We start from the raw sequence: 19,481 nt of genomic DNA on the forward strand, positions 1-19,481 counted from the left end.
TAATATATAAATATGTATGCCACGCTTCAATGATTCAGTGGAGCTGATCTCATCAATATAGGCATTCTCTTCCATGATACTGATCACCACCTATCCATACTGGCCCGGGCTATACCACTGCTACTCAAGTGGTTCCATGAATCCTCCCATATTATAAGCACACTGTATAGTAACTACATTTAATCATTATGGCTCCATACATAAGGCTTAAGACCAGTCACATAACAATATTAAGACATTAAACTTTTAAAAAGTAGAATTAAATAAAGAGCAATGGCCATGGCAAAGAATTCCCAAGCTAACAGAGCACCAGGGTATTATAAAGTAAGACTAAGAGTGAAATATTTTTTTCTTTTGAACAATAATTTGTTATAAACCAAGTTATAGCTGGAGGTACACACAGATCACAATTACTATAGTCAATATTCTGTTTCTATTTTTATACCCATTCTATGTCTGTTAAAAATAAAATGAAAAACTTGCTCTAGATTGAAATTTTTCCAGTCCCACAAACTTCCCTGATTTTTAAAGCTAAAAACTGGACAGTGTTCGAGGGGGAAAAAATTAACAATTCACTTGAGGCTTCATAAATGAAATGATCTAAGGAAACAAAGAAATCAACAGCAAGGCAGCTGCCTTAATTGTGAAAACCTTGTTTTCATTTATTAGTTAAATTGCTCCTCTATCTGAAAAATGTCTCCTTTCACTTAAAAAACAATATTATTAAATCACCCCCTACACTCCTTTAAAAATGGAAATAGAGTGCATGTCCTAGAACAAAACTTCAACCCTGTGTATCCCAAAGAAATTCACCAATTCAACAGAGCCCCATTGCTGAAAGCGGAGGAGCTACCCAGGGAAACACAGAAGCCATTATGCACTCATCAATAGCTCATGGGGCAGCCTGGGATAAAAGAGAACCTGCTTTAATGAGGGGGGAATCTGGCTGGTCATGAGGTCATCCCCTATTCCTCCAAGAGAATGGCACAGGCTCTTTAGTTCCACCTGGGTATAACAGAGGCAGGCATTAGGGGATCCCAGTATTAGCTTTCCATCTAAACATGGTTAACATATGCAGGCTGTATGCCCCACGGACTACAATCCCTATACCAAGTTATGTCCAAGGCAGTCCAACAGCAATGTTTTCACAATGCAATAGAGAATTCATTGTGTGTTGGGTGCCAAAGGAATTCCCATGATATTTCTCACACTAGTTAGTTTCACGAAATTAATGACTAGTTGGTCTGCTGTATTCACAGGCTTAATTTTTTTCTCTTTCTTTGTTCAGGGCTGGGGTAGTGGAGCTGTTTTATATTTTTCTTTAGCACAATTCTCAAAAATTCCACTTCGGCTTCAGTCTGAATGATGGCTCTTTTCAGAGAAGGCATCCTGATAAAGCTAATGTAGCTTTTTACTTTTAATGAACTCTCATTTTGACTGCCCCATGTAAAGGTAGGTAGGTTGATATTTAAATGCCAAATGGTTTAAAAAATATATTACTTAAACATAACCTGGTGACTAAGCCATATTCTCTTAACTCATGGAGAGCAGCAACTTGACTTAAATAAGAGAAGCAAAATATGGGGGGGGGGGGGGGGGGGAACCAAAGGACAACATAAAAAATTAGCCTAAGTCTCTTACCTCTTGGAATGTTCTGCTTTGGTCCCCACTCTCATCCAGGTATGTCGAGAGCTTTCGAAGAGATGTAGCAATGTGTACACGGGACTCAGTTTGACTGCTGTGGCTCATGAGTGACAGGACAAGTCCTACTCCGAGGATGCAACCAGTGCTTAGAGAGAAAAAGAAAATAAACTACTAATGGAGGAAATTTAAGGGATTCTCAGCAGGGGACTTGATAAAGCTGGGAACATCAGGAGAAGTCAATTAGACTCCCAGTTGAAGGTTGGACTCAAGTTAGAAAGGTTCTGAGTACGAACCTGAAGAAATATCCATTGAAGAATAACCCAAGTTCAAAAAGATTCTGCATAGTGGGATGAGCTACCAAGTGAGGAACATGTTTTTGCCACAGGAACTCATTAAACCATTTACTCTGGGGTAAAAAACTGCCAACTACATCAATATAGGGAAAATCCAAAGGGATCAAATCTTTTAAGGCAAGAAAAGTATTTATAAATACATATTTTTCCATTCCGTTCATTATCTCCTGCTCCTCTCACCAAAAGGCACAACAGAACTGTTGTTCACAAAACATCATGCTATGCATTGCAAGGAGACACTGAGTTTAGAGAAGACAGGTGTCCTCCCCGCATAGAGCTTACAGATTTGTCAGGGAAAGAGACAAAAACACAGATAATTGTAAGATATGAAATATCAGAGAATTGTAAATCAAAGGTTTGGTTTGTTTTTGGGGTTTTTTATTTATTATTATTTTTTTTTTTGCAAGGTCTAAATAGGAAGGGCACAGAGTTCAAGGAAGCCTTCATTGGAGGAATGTCAAATTTGAGTTAGATTTTAAAGGTGCATTGGTGGGAGCTGCTGGGTAGCTCAGTGAACTGTGCAGAAATGAGAGGTCCTGGTTTCAAATCTGACATCAGACACCTCCTAGTCGGGTGACCCCGGGCAAGTCACTTAACCCCAATTAGCCCATATTCCTCTTTTGCCTTGGAATCAATACACAGTATTGGTTCTAAAACAGAAGGTATAGGTTTTTTTTTAAAAGTAGGTTGACACTTCAGAGGCAATGGAGGAAAGAGGGAACAAAACACGAAGAATCTTAGATGTTTCATATTTTAATTTCTATTTAACTAGAAATTAAGGAGTAAAGGGAAGAAGCCATAAATTCCTCTGCACACACTTATAGCAAGCCTTCTTGATATCACTGGGTCCAAAAAGCAACTGAAGAGAAATCTTCGGTTTACCACGAGTTCGTTCACATGACAATTCTGCTGGTAATTTGTACTTCATACTACAATTTTCCTGAAATCACAGATACACCTTTAGAGACCTGAATTGTCCTCATAATAATTAGTATTTATTTAGTGCTTTTAAGTTCTACACTGTGATTAATGTTTATGTATGATTTCAGAAAAAGGGATAAAAAACAAGGAGCACAGACTTAACCTGAATAGTGCCAAAATGAGCACACATGAAATACTAATGTGAGACTCGAGGTTGCGACGCTTGACATATGTTAAGTCGTAGGACTTCCTTGTATCTAAACTCTTTACGAAGTACTCATACAAGTACAAAGTTTGACTATCATGCTGGCTCCCTATATCCCTGAGAATGAAAAAAAAATCAGACGAGGGAATGATGCTTCCCTATCAAAATACAATTCTAATTCTTTTCTTCTTATATTATGGCAACTTCCTGTAGTCTTGGCTGCAAATGGCTAAATGACATATTACTGCATTCTGTCCTACAGACTTGTGGCATAGAAATTACTTTATATTGGACCTATACAAGGGCCTATTTTGAATTTTTCCTTATGTTTTTGATTATTTTTCCCTTCTTTTGATAATTGACTCATACACCCCTGTAACTGAACATTACATTCTGAGCTAAACTTGATGTTTTTTAATACTTACTTCAGGGGGGATTGTATTTTAATTTAAAACCTAAGAATTTTTGAATTTTTTGTTTGAGATTGTATTTTTATAAAAATCCAAGAATTTTGATTTTTTGTTTAAGATTGTACTTTTATAAAAATTCAAGATTTTGATTTTGTTCGAGAAAAGATCTTCAATAAAGAAGCTTGAAACTTTTATATCCAGAGAATGAACTGTTGCAGAGAGGTGCTGAAAGCCTGCGCTTCATCAAGAGGATCAAGAATGAACTTTGTATATGATTGACTGAACTGAACTTTGATTGAACATTTATTGAAAATGTACACATTTATGCCAAAGGACTGCCCATCTGAATTCCTGCTAAGTCGACCAATCTCCTCAGTAAGTCTGAATCAGAAAAAATGCTTCTGTGTTGACCAAATCCCCTCAGTAAGTCTGAATCAGAAAAAATGCTGCTGTGTTGACCAAATCTCCTCAGTAAGTCTGAATCAGAAAAAATGCTGCTGTGTTGACCAAATCTCCTCAGTAAGTCTGAACTAGAGAAAACACAGCTGAGTCAACTAATCTCATCAAGAGAAAACTTGCCCGACCCTTTTAGGTACCTAGCATCCCATTGTATCAATTCTAAAAACGGGTCTGGCTCAAAGAACTCCTTGCCCCACCATAAGCATGGATCCAAGTACTTTCTTTTGTTTAGCAAGGAGTTTTCTCCCCCAAAGCAGTCTTAAGTACGGGTGGAGTAGAGAGGTCCTTTACAAGTTGTCCCATTTGATCCAGATGATAAACCTGTAAAGCAGGTTGCTATTTTTATACCCATTTTACAGATGAGGAGCATAAGGCTCAAAGAACTTAAATGACTTATCAAGGATTACAGTTATTAAATGTCTAAGGCAGAATTTGAACTCTGGTCTTCCTGGTTCCCAGTTCATCATTCTATCTAATATGCCAAGTCATATATCATGACTTGAATGATCACAGGTCTGTGAAGAGAATGAAGTCATTAGTGGTCATGTTGAATGTTTATTAAAAAATGAGCTCACCAGAAATCTTTCTCATTCAGAAGACTTAATTTTCCCTGTAGCAATCTGCTTTGAGGACACTTTCCAAAGCAATTCTCTAATAGTATAATTTAAATACTTATGCATTATATAATATAAAAACAGAAAAATATGTGTTACCTGAGCACTGAGATACTTTAAAAAAATCATTTTATGTCTTTACCGGTCACTTCTCATGATGCCTCTGAAAAAGGCCTTAAAATACTTGGTGAAAACAAACTCAAGCTAAGGGGTGGTCTGGCAGCCGGGAGTACAGCTCCCCAAAGATCACAGACTGCACCTACAGCATAGTGAGTCCTAGAACAAATGAGGAACCAATTCCTGGCCTTATGCTCCGTATGTCACACTGAGGCACCCTTTTGGGGCCTGCCATGATTCTGTATTGGAATACTTAAGAAAAAGGAACGTTCCAAAATGTAATGTTCTTGTTTCAATTTAGTATGACTATTTCAGAACAATCTGGCAATCAAAAAATCCTACCCCAACAACCCAATGCATCAGTTTATCATTACTGAAGCACAACTGTTCTCTGAATTTACATGAATTAAACAACAAGCTCAACTAAGATAATGTCTTTGCAACCAGTTTAATCACCATCTAACATCTGAACACTGCATACTGAGACAAATTACAAAGAGCTAAGGGCTCTTGCTTAATATGGATCGCAAAAACTCACTTTGCTTTATTCTGGGATCAAGGAAGAAAAAACATTCCATAGCCATGCAGCTAACCGTAGAAGAACTGAGAAGAGCCTGGCTGCCTTCGTGCCTCATGAAACTGTCATGAGAAATTTGACAAACCTCACGTGTACCTATTTTGTAATTACTTGTATTTAATATTACCTAGTTAAATGATTTCCAGACTTTATGATAAAAATTTGAGAATAATAAAGACTATTTCTAGACGCTATAATTCCCTGATAAGCATGGAAGGACCATGCTGAACTTTATTTGATATAATTGAACTGATAAACTGTGTGTGTGTGTGTGTGTGTGCGCGCACGCGCATGCATTCTAGACCTGTTAGATTATTGGTTTAAGGAACCTTGAAGCATAGAGAGTCTCTCAGTCAGTGCCATCTGTAACTGTCCTACACCCTGAGCTCTTAGACAGCAACTGAAGTGCTTAGGAGTTTAAATGACTTGCTCAGGGTCATGCAGCCAGGGTGTGCCTGAGGCAGGTTTTGGACCTAATTTTCCCTGGCTCTAAAGTTGGTTCTCCACCCTCTTATACCACACTGCCTCACATGGCATGGTGAACTAACTCAATTAAAAATAAAATTGTACCTGTATTTTAGTGAGTTGTAAAAGAATAGTTAAATAAAACGTTGGCTATTTCTTTAATTAAAGATATACACACATATACATATACACATACATATATAAAATAAAGTATATAATAAGGTATATTATTTAAATAATAAATTTTCTTTAATTGTTTGGCGCACAGAAGATAGAGAGCCAGACTTGGAGTCAGAAAAAAGTTAAAATTCTGTCTGAGACACATACTAGTTGATTGAAAACTAGGCAAGCCATTCAACTGGTACCTGCCTCAGATTCCTCATCTGTAAAATGGGGGAAATAGTAGCTTCCCATCTCATGCAATCCTTCTGTGGATCAAGTAAGATAAAATATGTACTGTGTTTTCTAACCTTTAAAATGCTATATGAATGCCAGTTATTATTACTAACCTTACTATTCGGACACTGCACAAAAACATAATTAAGAAATGTCTCCTCTATTGGTCTGAACCCTATTATCATCTTGATGAAATGAATCAAAAACATTTGGGAGTGGTCTAGGACAGTGATAGCTAACCTACGGCGTGGGTGCCAAAGATGACACATAGAACACTCTCTGTGGGCATGTGTGCTGTTCTGCCATCCCACCCCCCTCCCCCAGTTGTTGCTAGAAAGGCAAAAGGACTGAGGGGTGGGGGTGGGAAACTACTCCCCTCCTCCTCTCCACTCTGATAACATTTTTCACATGCCCAGCAGCCCCATGGGAGCCCACAGGGATTAAAGTGGGTGGATCACAGGTGACAGAGCTAGAGGAGAGCAGAGCTCTCAGGCCACTCCCCTCTGGCTCTATATACTAGCTGAGGACATTCCTCACTTGACTCGCCCCTCCGCCCAGCAGTCCAATGGGAGCCCACAGGGATTAAAGTGGGTGGATCACAGGTGACAGAGCTAGAGGAGAGCAGAGCTCTCAGGCCACTCCCCTCTGGCTCTATATACTAGCTGAGGACATTCCTCACTTGACCCGCCCCTCCGCCCAGCAGTCCAATGGGAGCCCACAGGGATTAAAGTGGGTGGATCACAGGTGACAGAGCTAGAGGAGAGCAGAGCTCTCAGGCCACTCCCCTCTGGCTCTATATACTAGCTGAGGACATTCCTCACTTGACCCGCCCCTCCGCCCAGCAGTCCAATGGGAGCCCACAGGGATTAAAGTGGGTGGATCACAGGTGACAGAGCTAGAGGAGAGCAGAGCTCATTTCTCACTTGACCCGCCCCTCCACCCAGCAGCCTAATGGGAGCGCTGGCCTACTGCATACAGTCTCAGGGTTGGGGGCAGAGGGTCAGTGGGGAGGGCAGGACAGTAGCAACACTACATCTCTAAAAGATTTGCCAACATTGGTCTACCATATAATTTCAAGATCACGTAAAGAAATGAAAGGCAGTAGACAGCTAAGTATCTATTCTTTCAGTTGTTCAGAAAGAAATGGAGGCAGATCTTCAAGACAGTAATTTCACTACTCAAAGTGCGCAAGTGAGAAACCTTTACCCCTATTTCTTTCCTAATGTAAAAATGAGAAAGTAGAACAGAATTTCTAGAAGAAGAGCCTCTTCCACTATTTTAACTAGGTAAAAAGTCAACCGCAATGATAAACAAAAAGCTGGTTCTTTGAAAAGATTAACAAATGTAATAAACCTTTAGTCAATTTGATAAAAAGGAAGAGGAAAGAAAGTCAAATCAACAAAATAACGAAGGAACGAGATGAAATTACATAAAAAACATAAGAAAAAGAATAAGCAGAACTTACTATGCAGTTATATGCTGGCCTAACAAAGAATATAAAATAATGGAATTACCTTAATAATGATTGAAAGAATTAGCAATGGGTAAAGGGAAGGGATGATACAACTCTTGATCCTAATGGACTTGGAGGAAAATTCTATCAAGCTTTTAAAGAACAACTAATACCTGTGAAAGAGAAATTATTCTAAAAAAATTCTGAAAGAAGGCACTTCCCCCAACTCCTTTATGAGACAAATACTGCCTTACTCTAACTAAAACTGGGAAAGAGAAAGCAAGGGAAGAGAACCATAGATCAATATCATTAATAAATATAAAATTTAAAAAGCTTAAATGAAATCATCTCAAAAAGACTATAGCCATTTATCCAAAAAATCATTCATTATGATCAAGCCGGAGTTGTACCAGGGATATAGGAATGGTTTGATATTAGGAAATCAGCATAATTAGATAGCTTAAAAAATAAAAACATCCTAAACTGCTTAATTACATGATTATTTCAGAGGCAAAAAAAAGAGGAGCTTCTGACAATGTACAACTCTCATTTATTTAAAAAAAACAAACTCATAACCACAATAACAAAATAACCAATCCTATAAAAATATTTCAATATTAGGAAAAAATATATCTAAAATTAAAAGTGAGAATTATATGCAATGAGGACACATAGTAGTTTCTCCAATAAATACAAGAGGAAAGCAATGATGGATTCTTTTCTAGTTATTATTTTATAAAGTTCTAAAAATCCTAGCAAAAAGAAAGAAATCAAATGCATAAAAATAAGCAATGAAGAGATTAAACTATCTATTTGGCTGATAAGATGATGGCTTACTTAGAAAATTCTAAAGTATCAATGCAAAAACTAAATGGGACCATTATCAGCTTGAGCAATATTGCAGGCTACAAAATAAGGTCTCAAAAATAAACAATATTTCTAGATAATTACAAATACAGAAGGTAATAATGGGATGTGAAATGAGGGTAAATGTATAAATTATTGGGAGTCAATTTAACAAGGCACAATCAATAACTGTATCAATTCAATTATAAACTACACTTTAAAGAAATAAAAAATAATTTAAGTGACCAAAAAGAGTTCATGTTCATGCCTGGGGCATGCCAATATAATAAAAAATGATAATACTACCAAAGTTATTTTTTTGTGTGCTATATTAATGAAATTGTCAAAAGGACACAGCAGCAGAGATGTCAAAGTTGAAAGCAATAAAACTCCAGAGTGTTGCTGAAACTAGATTAAAATATAGATATAAAATGTTTAATAAAATAAATAAAAAGAATACAATGGAGGTATACAATGGAGTCAGGTATTAGTTTCTACCACAGCCTGACACCAATGTTCTAAAGAATAAGATAAAATAGAATATTAATGAAAAACAGAAATAAAGGAAGGAATGAAGAATAATTCTTCTAGACCTCAACCAATATTCTAAAGCGGCAATTACCAAAACTATTTGTTTTGGTGAAAAATAGAAAAGTAGATCAATGAAATAGAAGAGGTAAAAGAGAATTCGAAATAACAGAACTCAACAACCCAGTGTCTGATGAAAATGTGTAAATATAAATTATTTTTTAAAAACTTCATTATTTGGTAAGAACTGGAAAGCAGTTATGACAGTTAGATCAGCATCTTAGACTATATTCCACAATATATTCAGGGTGGGGATGTGACCTAAAGAAATAATATCATAGAAAATAAAAAGAAAAACAGATTGATAATAATAATGATAACAATAATATTAGGTAATATTTATAGAGCACTCACTATGTGCCAGGCACTGTGCTAAACACTTTACAAATAATCTTATTTTATTCTCACAATAATTCTAGGAGGCCTTGAGTAAAATTAAGAATGGAGAAATTCTTAACAAAATATGGGATAGAAATAATTATAAAAGACGGATGATTCTGATTAAAAACTTTTGCAGAAAGAAAATTATTGCATCTAGGATAAAAAAGAAAAATAATTGATTGGGGGAAAATCCCTATCAAAATATCTGAAAAAATTGATATCTAAGACAAACACATAGCATATATTCATAATTATGTGTGTATTTGTATACACATATATATATATGTAAATGCACACATATGCATGTGTATATGTGCAGCTTTCAACAGTCAAACTCACAAAAGGGGTCAAAGGATATGAACAAACAATTCTTGAAAGAATTAAAAGAACATGAAGAAATGTTCCCAATTTCTAATAATAAAAGAAATACAAATCAAAAAAAGTTAATTGTCTGAGGTTTTAGGGAAAACAAATTGGTACTACCATTCTGAAAAGCAATTTGTAATGATGGAAATAAAGTGATTAAAATGTACAAACCAGGGGCAGACAGGTGGCTCAGTGGATAGAGTGCCAAGTCCAAAGATGGGAGGTTCTGGGTTCAAAGGGCCTCAGACCCTTCTTAGCTGTATAACCCTGAATGAGTCACTTAAGTCTGATCTCTTACAGAATGATAGCTTGTCAAACATACGCACTTATACTGTTTTCTGCTATTAAATTTTCTCTTCTTCAAGCGAAAAATATTTTCATTTCCTTCAACTGGTTTTCAAAAGGCAAAATTCCTAGTATTTTCACTAACCTTCTGTGGATATGCTTTATTTGTCCTAAAAGTGGCACCCAAAATGAAACAAAGTATTCTAGACATGGTCCCATTAAGGCAAAACACAGTATTGATTATCCCTTGTTCTGGACGCCTAAACTCAAGTTAACTCTTATAGCTGGTTTATCATACTGTTAAAATAAAATATTGAGCATTTGTAGCATTTCTTTGTAACTTCAGGGCTAGGCACAAGGAAAAGTGCTGAATAAATGACTGTTGCCTGAGATTTTCAGAAGACCTGGGTTCAAATTCTGTCTCTGACATATACTGGTTGTGTGACCTTGGAACAATTTTAAGACCTTCTTATGTGCAAAACAATTCTAGAAAGCTATAATTTGCAGAGCAGGTGTCAATAGGTAATTGGAACTGGGAAATGGTGTTTCCTCCTCAGGAGTTCCATATACAACTGAAATCTCACAAACATGCCCATACTTCACACAGAAAAATAAATCAGTGAAACAAAACAGAGAAGTGAGAAAGAGAAGCAAGTGAACAGTGTTTGATAGACACATGAGTTCTGGGGCAAAAGTCCTGGGGGAAAGACTCCCTTTGATGAGAACTGTTAGGGAAACTAGAAAGCAATTTGGCAGAAATTTAGTTTAGTCCACTATATTCCACAATAAGCTCAAAATGGATATTCAATCTGAATCAAAGTAAATAGAATGAAAATTTACAACTAAGGCTAAGGGAAGAATTATTGACTAATCAAAGGCTAGAGAAAGTCCTAAAACAGAGACAAAAATAAGATTTAGTTTTTGCACAAATAAAATCAACAACAATGGAAAGCGGGAAAAGTTTATATCAAATATCCCAATAAAAGTCTGATATCCAAAATGTACAGGGAATAGATCCAACTTTATAAGATCAAAGGTTAGTTCCCCTAAAATCAAAGAATATGTATGAGTTCCAGTAAAGCTGTATTACTTTGTATTATTACCTGTATTAGTTTGCAGAATCCAAGAGGTTCTACAAAACAACGTCTGAAACAAAAAATATTTCACTTCCCTACAAACTACTAAACAATCAGAATATGTTCTATGTTTCTCAGGAAAAAACCCAGAAAAACCTCTAACTTATATAAGAATTTCTATTATTCTATTAATATGAACTAAGATACTACTTCTAAAAGCATATTTGTTTTCATTCTGATTTAACAAAAATTCTCCAAATTACATTTATTCTTATAGTCAATCTCCTCCTATGAAATAATTTATTCATCACTACAGGTACTACAATATCTGGGTTATTGTTATGTTTTTCTAGGCCTTCCAATTGGTGTCCTTCCTACTTAAAACATTGTTTTAACACCTTAAACACCTTAAATCTTGCTCTCTGAGTTTATCCCTACTCATTTTAAGTTCCTGATACCTTAAAGCCTTTCTTTTTGTCTTAAAGCATCAGGTTTAACATTGCTACTCAGGTAGTTGTCTGTTCCCATCTTCAGTTTCCATTTTTTGTCCAACCACACACAACTTGGAATGATTCAAAAGAACAGAGAGAAGTCATGTGCTGATGAATTAATATTTTAGAAAGGACAAAACAGGGTCAGAGGAGGTACATTAAAGAGACAATTACAGACTTTATGATTGCTAACTGAAGTGTTCTATAAAAATACTAATTAATGATAATAAGGATCCAAGCCCCAAACTGAACTAGATTATATGCCAGGAACTGTGTAAATGGCCAATTGATTTATATTAAAATGTCATCTGCACAAAAGAATTTTGAGGGCTGACAATACCGTGTAATCTTTACACGAGTGCGCTGTTAATATCATCTGACATGGTAACAAAACTTTTTCAAAGATGAACAAGACAAGCATTTGGACTTCGACCTAACCCTGCGATCTTTGTTCAACAACCCATCAAAGTATCAGTGTAAACACTCAATAAGGAATGAACCAAAATGGAGGTATTAAAAAAGAAACAGAAAAAGGCATGTGTCAAAGGCCTCCTTTCTAAATATGACGGAACCCATTTGTTAGCTCAAGGCTTGGGTGGTGTAAGCAATAATAATCCCTGGTTGTTTCCATTTGGCATGACTCAGAGTTGAGCAAGGACTCGTACTTGGGAAACAAGGAAGCAATCCCCCATTGGCCCCTGAACTAGAAAAGCGGATGACTCAAGAGATCCTTAAAGGGAGTGACCACCACCGTGGGCTGTTTTTCCTAGCATTTTTTCCTTTGGCAAGAACTCCCCGCGTGGAAGAGCCTCGTCTGGCTCGGGAGCCTCTCGGGCTGCCCCTTCTCTGTTTGATTTTTCTGATCTTGGCCATCAGTGCTGGGATGGACAGGTACAGGCTTTGAGAGCGCTCAGAGAGGTTGGAGGAATTCCCAGGAACTACTAGAGAAGATAAACATTTGCCACAAGACACACACAGACGCTGCGTGAGACTGCTGTTCGGAGCTTAGGTGCAAGATAGGGCTGTGCTGAAGACTGCTGAATGTCCTGAAGAGGTTCAAGTGAAGTCTCCTCTCTCCCTCAACAAGGATCAAGCAGCTCCCACGTGCCAGGCACTTTGTTAAACAACAGGGACCAAAAGAAAGGCAAAAGATAACCCCTTCCTCCCTCAAGGAGTTCAAACTCTAAAGAGGGAGAAAGCACAAGCCAGTACGAAACAAGCTATCGATGGATGGAGTTAGCCAGTAAATAAAGGTTGGTTGAGCACCTAGTAGGCAGGGAGGCATCGTGCTAAATGGGGGGGACTCCAAAGAAGGACAAAAGATGGTTGTTACCCTCAAGGCTAAGGAGAATTGTGACTGAATCCTTAAAGTCTTCCTTTCTGTGGGTGTTTATAAGAGGTTTCTTGTATTTAGCACGGCTTTTGGATACAGAATAACTACTTGATTCACAGTCTATGTCAGGTTCCTGCATATCCTCACTTCTAGAATGAAGGAACCCTAACTTTAATAACGTCAGGCCAGGCTCCCGGCCTGAGCTTGGCCCAAGCAGAGGGTCTCCCTGGGGGACAGAGTACGATCTGGAAGTAGAATTAACTCCTCTTTCCATTAAGAACCAACTCCTACTGCACCAACAGTATCCCATTAAATTTCCAGTAGATGGCAGTAAGCTATAAGCCATTCAGTACTAAATAGTCCAAGTGCTGCTCAGAGATGCCAGCAGGAGCACCCCGAGTGAAAGATGCCAAATGTGCTGGGCGTAAATTCTGAAAATCACTCTCTTGCTCTCCCTCAAGTCTATTAAACACTCCACAGAAGCCTTCCTGCAATCTCACTAAAGGGAAGATTTTTCTGGGCTCCTTTAATCTCATTCAAATGGCAGATAATTTGTGTTTAGTTATCATAAGCTTATCAAAAGCATCCTCCTCCTGATGGGACTCAAACTAAAATGGCCCCAGGGAGAGAAGGAAGTCTCTTCCTTGGTTAACTCTTTGCTACAAAGCAGGAGCAGGAAATTCTATCCCTTGCCTTTTTACAGTCTACTACCAAAATGACCTTTCCTGTGGATGGCTTGACACAAATAGGTGTACAAATCTTTTGGTTTTCCAGGGTCTATAACCCACATTCCATGTTCTTTCCTTGCTCCAAATTTCTCCTTCCACGTCTGAATTTCTGATTCTATATAAGAGCCCTCTAAATCATCAGTTAACCCCTATATCCTTGTAACAGTGGACCACACTTATAAAAGTAGAAAACAAAAATATACTATAGTATCAAGTTCTAAATTGCTTTTCTTATTTAATCAGGTTTTCCCTAAATCCTAACCTTTATCGATCAAAGAATAACCAAACTGTACTTATTCAGCTCCTCCCAAAGGGGAGCTCTCATGAAGATGAATGGGTACATGTATGTGTATAAACACTATATTATTAAACATTATAACATACATGTTTGGATACATGCATATTAAAATACATATATAAACACACATGCATATAAATCAGCAACAACTAAGGGCTAAATTGAATAGGGCTGGATGTAACAGGAATTCGGAGAAAAGGGAAAGACTGGTATAGCTGGAAATAAACAGAAGATTTTGTGAAAAGTATGAAATGTCACCTAGGTCATTGAAGAAGAGGAGGATTTGGATAAATAGACCTTCTGGAAGATTTCTGATAAACTATCAAGCACCTGTTCTTTCTCTTTTACACATTTCTGGAATAGAAGACCTCTTAATCTAATCCAAGGAGGAGGAGGCTTATTTACTCTTCCAGATTAAGAAGGTAATACAAAGCAACAAAGAAAAAAATTTCATAACCATAAGAGTGGCAACAAGATTTCAATCTGAAAAGTGCCAAATAATATGCCTAAGGGAGATTAAAGGACTCCATTCTTGTCACCCCACAAACAAGTATCAAGGATTGAATTTTAAACCAGGTTGCCTGATGCCAAGTCCTGCACCTTACCAATTTTAATTTGGGTACACCTAACACACTCCTATCTGTTGTACTTCAGAAATTCCATAGAATTCTTAACAAAAAAAATTAATCATGTTTGTGATGTCCTTAACATTCAGGATCCATGAAGAAAATGTCATTATTAGAATTGTAGTACTGAAAAGACTGAAGGTGGAGTGGTGTATTGGATACAACGACAGACCTGGAGTCAAAAAAGGCCTGAAATCAAGTCTGGCCTTAGACAGTATTGTGTGGCTGGGCAAGTCTACTTGCCTGATAATTCTGGGCTTGCTTCTTTTATTTACTTCCTATTTGTCCTGTACAGTTTGTTTGTACATTTTTGTTTGCTTGCTGTCTTCCCCATTTGATAGTAAACCCCTTGAAGGGAGACTTTTGGCTCCTTGTCCAGGAGTAGCACAGTACCCAACACATAGCTGGCACTTAACCGATATTTGCTCACTCTACCTCAGTGTCCTCGTGTGTAAAAGGGAGGCAACAACCTCATCTCTTAAGAGTTGTTGTAGGATAAGATACTATTTCTAGAGTGCTTTTCAGTCTTTAAAGTACTATATGAATGCCGTGATTGTTACCTGGCCTCACATGAATCGTCTGACTGATGCATGACGTGTGCTGATAAAACACTGGATTTCAAGTCAGAAGACTTGGTTTTAGATCCAGAATTCCAAGGCCCAACTATGCGATTGGGACCAAGTTATTCGGCTTCTCTGAGCTGGGATTTCCTCATCTGTGAAAGGGGATAACGATATTTTGTATGATGGGACAGAGAGGGGGATTCTAAAGATCAAGCGGCAGAATGAATTTCATCAATGAAGCCCAAGGCATTTAGAATTATAAATATTGTAAAGGGAGCCCAGAAGGCCTTTTGTGAGGTTTTTACGCTCTTAAAACTCATGAGGACTTAGGGTACAAATTGTATGCAGGTCATCTAAACAAAGAATTGCCAGCTTTTTCTGGGCTTTCTCCCATGGATTTGACGTCTGTCCTCACTCTCCCATCACATGGCCCACGGCCTCTACAGGGCTGAGATGGCTAGTACCCTGCACACTCACCAACAAACACTTCTCATGACACCTTTCCTTCGAGAAGTCTTCCCATTTGGAACTGCCGCCTTCCCTTAGTGCTTTCACAGCGTTTCCTTTGCGCTGGGGTTGTGCACTAATGGTCTTCCTCTTTTGCCTTTGAATTCTCTGTCAACAGGAGGATGAAGTCTTTCTCGTGGCCTATTACCTAGCATTTTTTGTAATGCTTAGGAAATGAAAATGCTAATGTTTCCTTTGGGAAGGCCTCGCATCTCCCTGCATCTATCTTGTGTACATAAGGTTGTTGGCCTATAGTTTTCTCGACTAGAATGTGGTCAGACTGCCTTTGTCTTTCTTTGTAACCTAAGTGTTTAGTATAGTGCCTGTACACAGTAAATGCTTGCTGACTGACTAAAAGATGTGTTGCTGAACTTGAACTCAGATTTCTTTAGGAGATATGGACCATATGGACGTTTGTCAAGGGCCAAGTTATTCATATTCTTCTTGATATTCAAAAGAGCATTACAATTTTAAAAATCAAGGCACTATAGTGATATAATTTTATAATGAAATTATAAAGACTTGATGGATTAAACAAAATGAACAAACCTTGGAAAGATCAGATGCTAAACATATATACATTCGAGCAAGTCAATTTGCAAGATGCCATATGTGAAGTGTAGCAGTGACCCAGTAGGTTAAGACATGAGATTTAATGTGCAGATGATCCCAAGCCATACAGAAATTCCTAAAAAGCTCTCCTTTTGAAGATCCAAATCCTCAGCTTGACACTATGCTCAGGTATGCATTTACTCAGTACTCTTCCGTCTGGTGTACTGATAGATGCTTCATTAAGGGTCCCTCTTGTTCTGACACATACCCTTAAATCCCACTTTCTGAGCTCTATAGACTTCTTGCAGGCCAAAGATATACTTTGAAGAACAGGACTTATTGACCTGCCCAGTCCACCAACCCTCCACTCTGTATACAAACTCAACCTACTCCTAAAATTCCAATTCTTACGCTGGATTTTTCCTACCAAACAAACTGGAAGATTAAGATTGTTTTCCCAATTTTAACCCACCGAGGCAATTCCTACTGTCACCACTTTTCTTCTAGCTAAGATTTATACAGAACTTATATGTGTCTGCTACTCCTTCTGTCTCATCTTCATGTCAGTCCATCTAGATTGAAATCTGAAATGGAAGGAATTCCATGGATTTAATTCCACTTTTCCATGATCTCGTTTTGACTAGAATTTGATGAATTTTTGAAGGGTAATCTTAGGGGTCTGCTGAAAATCTGTGATCATTTAACTTTTGCTCCTATTTTGGTATCTCTGGAATAAATGTTATTTTATAAACTCAAGGATGCTACAGAATTCTCATACTTAAAGTCCAGACCTTGACAAGATCAGATCCTATGCACACACTCAATCCCCAGGTGATTGCTCTTAAGGAGTCTTATTGAAGGATAAAAATGAAGCAAATATTTCTGAATGACAAGCTTCCCCACCCCCCAACCTCCTACCCTCAAGGTGGGGAATGGATTAGGTGAGTCAAGAAAATGAAGCTGAAACTGTCTCTTCAAACCAAGTACAAATCTTTTTTGCAGTAGACCTCAAATGCTAGTTATTTGAGTCCAAGACTTGATAAAACTAAAGATTTATGTTTCTCTAAGAATGCAGATCCTCATAAAAGGTTTACTATAATATGCAAGACATAGCAGCAAAGGAACTTCTTAGCACTGAATTTATGATGGAGAGGTAATGGAAATAACATACTTGTATTCGATACTGGTGTCAAAGCAGCAGTTTTCCAAAGCATCCAAAGATGTCATCAGAAGAAGGTTCAACTGTTGGCCAGATACATCACTGAAGCAGAAAAGAGAGAGAATCACTAAAAATTATTTAACTTCCTAAATACTCCTAACCTATAATTTATTGTCACTGCTCTAATGGGAGAGTTAAATAAATGAATCTATTTGTCCTACAAACTAAAATGTAGTCCTCTTTGTAAAGAGAAAACCACACTGGATGCATAAATTCATCTGAACTATGCAGGGTTTAAGAGCTATATGATCCTGGGCAAGTCATTCATCCTCTATGTGCCAGAGGCAACTAACTCTAGAACTTATCTCATAACAAATATATAGTTTATGGTCTGTGTGTTGATAGGTCCTCCCTTGCTAATAAAATCACAGTTTTTTTTTTAAATTTTCAAATTCATTTATTCTTACAACTATGAATAACAAAGTCAATACCATTTGCATTTATGATTCCTTCCTTTTTTACCCTAGATCCTCCCTTTCTTCCTTCTTTATTTCAAACTGACCTGCAGTTTCTTTTGTTTTGGAGAGCTCACAGTGAGGGACTTCTCCAAGGTCACACAGCCACTATGAACTTTTGGATTATGTCTTTTGGACTATGGGGTCAGTCCTCTAGCCACTCTGCCAGACTGAATTTTTTTACAATAAACCTTTAAGCTCTTGTTTTTGTTCAAGTTCTCCATTTTGAGAAGAGAGAGGTTGTTTATTCAGTTTCAAATCATTAAAATCTGAAGACCAAAGCAAAGTGAACTTGTAAGCCAACTAATAACCTCGTAGGTGAAATACTACTGGAAATCTGCCAACGTCCCTAGGCTGCCATTCCCAAAGCCTGCCCCAAACCACCCTCCCCTATAAAACCTGTTATTACAAATTTCACCTTTTAATATGGCAGTTGAACCTCAGAAAAAATGGGGGAAAGGCAAAAATTGAAATGATCTGTATAACTTTATGCTTCTCAACTTCCAGCCTTTTAAATGATGTGGTTCCAAGTACAGTATTCGTATTATTAAGACATCTCTGGTAATTTTTCCAGGTGGGAATTGTGATTTTTTTTCATCAACACCTTTATTGTCAAGGGGTTCCTTCAGCTTTCCTTTTATGCTTGCCTTACAACCCTCACCATTAATTTATCACAAACAAAGCTAACATGCATAGATTTTTAATAATTTATTCACAGGCTAAGAAACAGGTGGTTTTGCTTGAGGCAAGGTATTTCATTTTTCAGCAAAAGTCCCACTGTTTCTCTTCCCTTTCGATAGCCTTAACAAAGAATTAAGAAAATGTTAAAGGGTTTGGGGGGAATAAGACATTGTGGAACATCTGAGAAGAATTCTCAAGAGGTTCAACCTACAAATCCTATTTGTAATCAACTGAGAGCCCTAAGAGGTTTTGGTGCTCCAAAATTGCAGAGTTCAATTTGGAGCCTTTTCTGAACAAATTCCAGCACAGAACTTAAATTTTAAGGGCGTTCTTTCAAAGAGCCAAGTCCTGAGAATCAAAGGAAAAGCTGCTCGGCTGACATAACTATCTTTATAGGAAATTGACTTTTGTCCCTGATAGTTAACATTGTGTTCTAATTCTGTTCCCCCAAGAGGTTTCTTTGGCTTTCCTGCAGCTCATTTGATATCACTGGATAATTATGTAGAGTCAACAGCCTTCAAAGTTTTCTGCCTCTTAAAAAAAAAAAAAGAATTCCTTTGCTGAATAGCTAATTATGTGCTCCAAATTGTTTCGTTCATCCTTTATAAAGCAAAAAAGTAAAAACTGTATTCTAACCAAAGGGTAGATCCTTCACAAGATCAGCTACCAGAAATTACAAAATCACATTTCCAGCTAGAATATTAGTACTAGTAAAGAGAAGCTCAGAATGAATAGGAAGATTGTACTGAACAAGGGAAAAACATGGACACTGGAGCGAATACTAAGTCAATTCAGTGATTATAAAAGAAACGAGAATTCAAAGGTGGTGCAGGATAGAATGCTGGACCTAGGGCACAGAAAACCTGAGTTCA

The 19,481-nt window shown here is 37.4% G+C and overlaps 1 protein-coding gene across 1 annotated transcript in view; it reads right to left on the reverse strand.

Annotated features, from left to right (window-relative positions):
* The window catches only part of FOCAD (focadhesin), a 384,441-nt gene that overhangs the window by 53,255 nt on the left and 311,705 nt on the right, over positions 1-19,481 (reverse strand). Inside the window, 2 exon segments of the mRNA XM_007498068.3 lie at positions 1,642-1,789; positions 17,426-17,515. Of these exon segments, the coding sequence (XP_007498130.2) occupies positions 1,642-1,789; positions 17,426-17,515 (238 nt within the window).

This window comes from Monodelphis domestica, chromosome 7 (genome assembly GCF_027887165.1).
Source record: "Monodelphis domestica isolate mMonDom1 chromosome 7, mMonDom1.pri, whole genome shotgun sequence".
NCBI lineage: Eukaryota > Metazoa > Chordata > Mammalia > Didelphimorphia > Didelphidae > Monodelphis > Monodelphis domestica.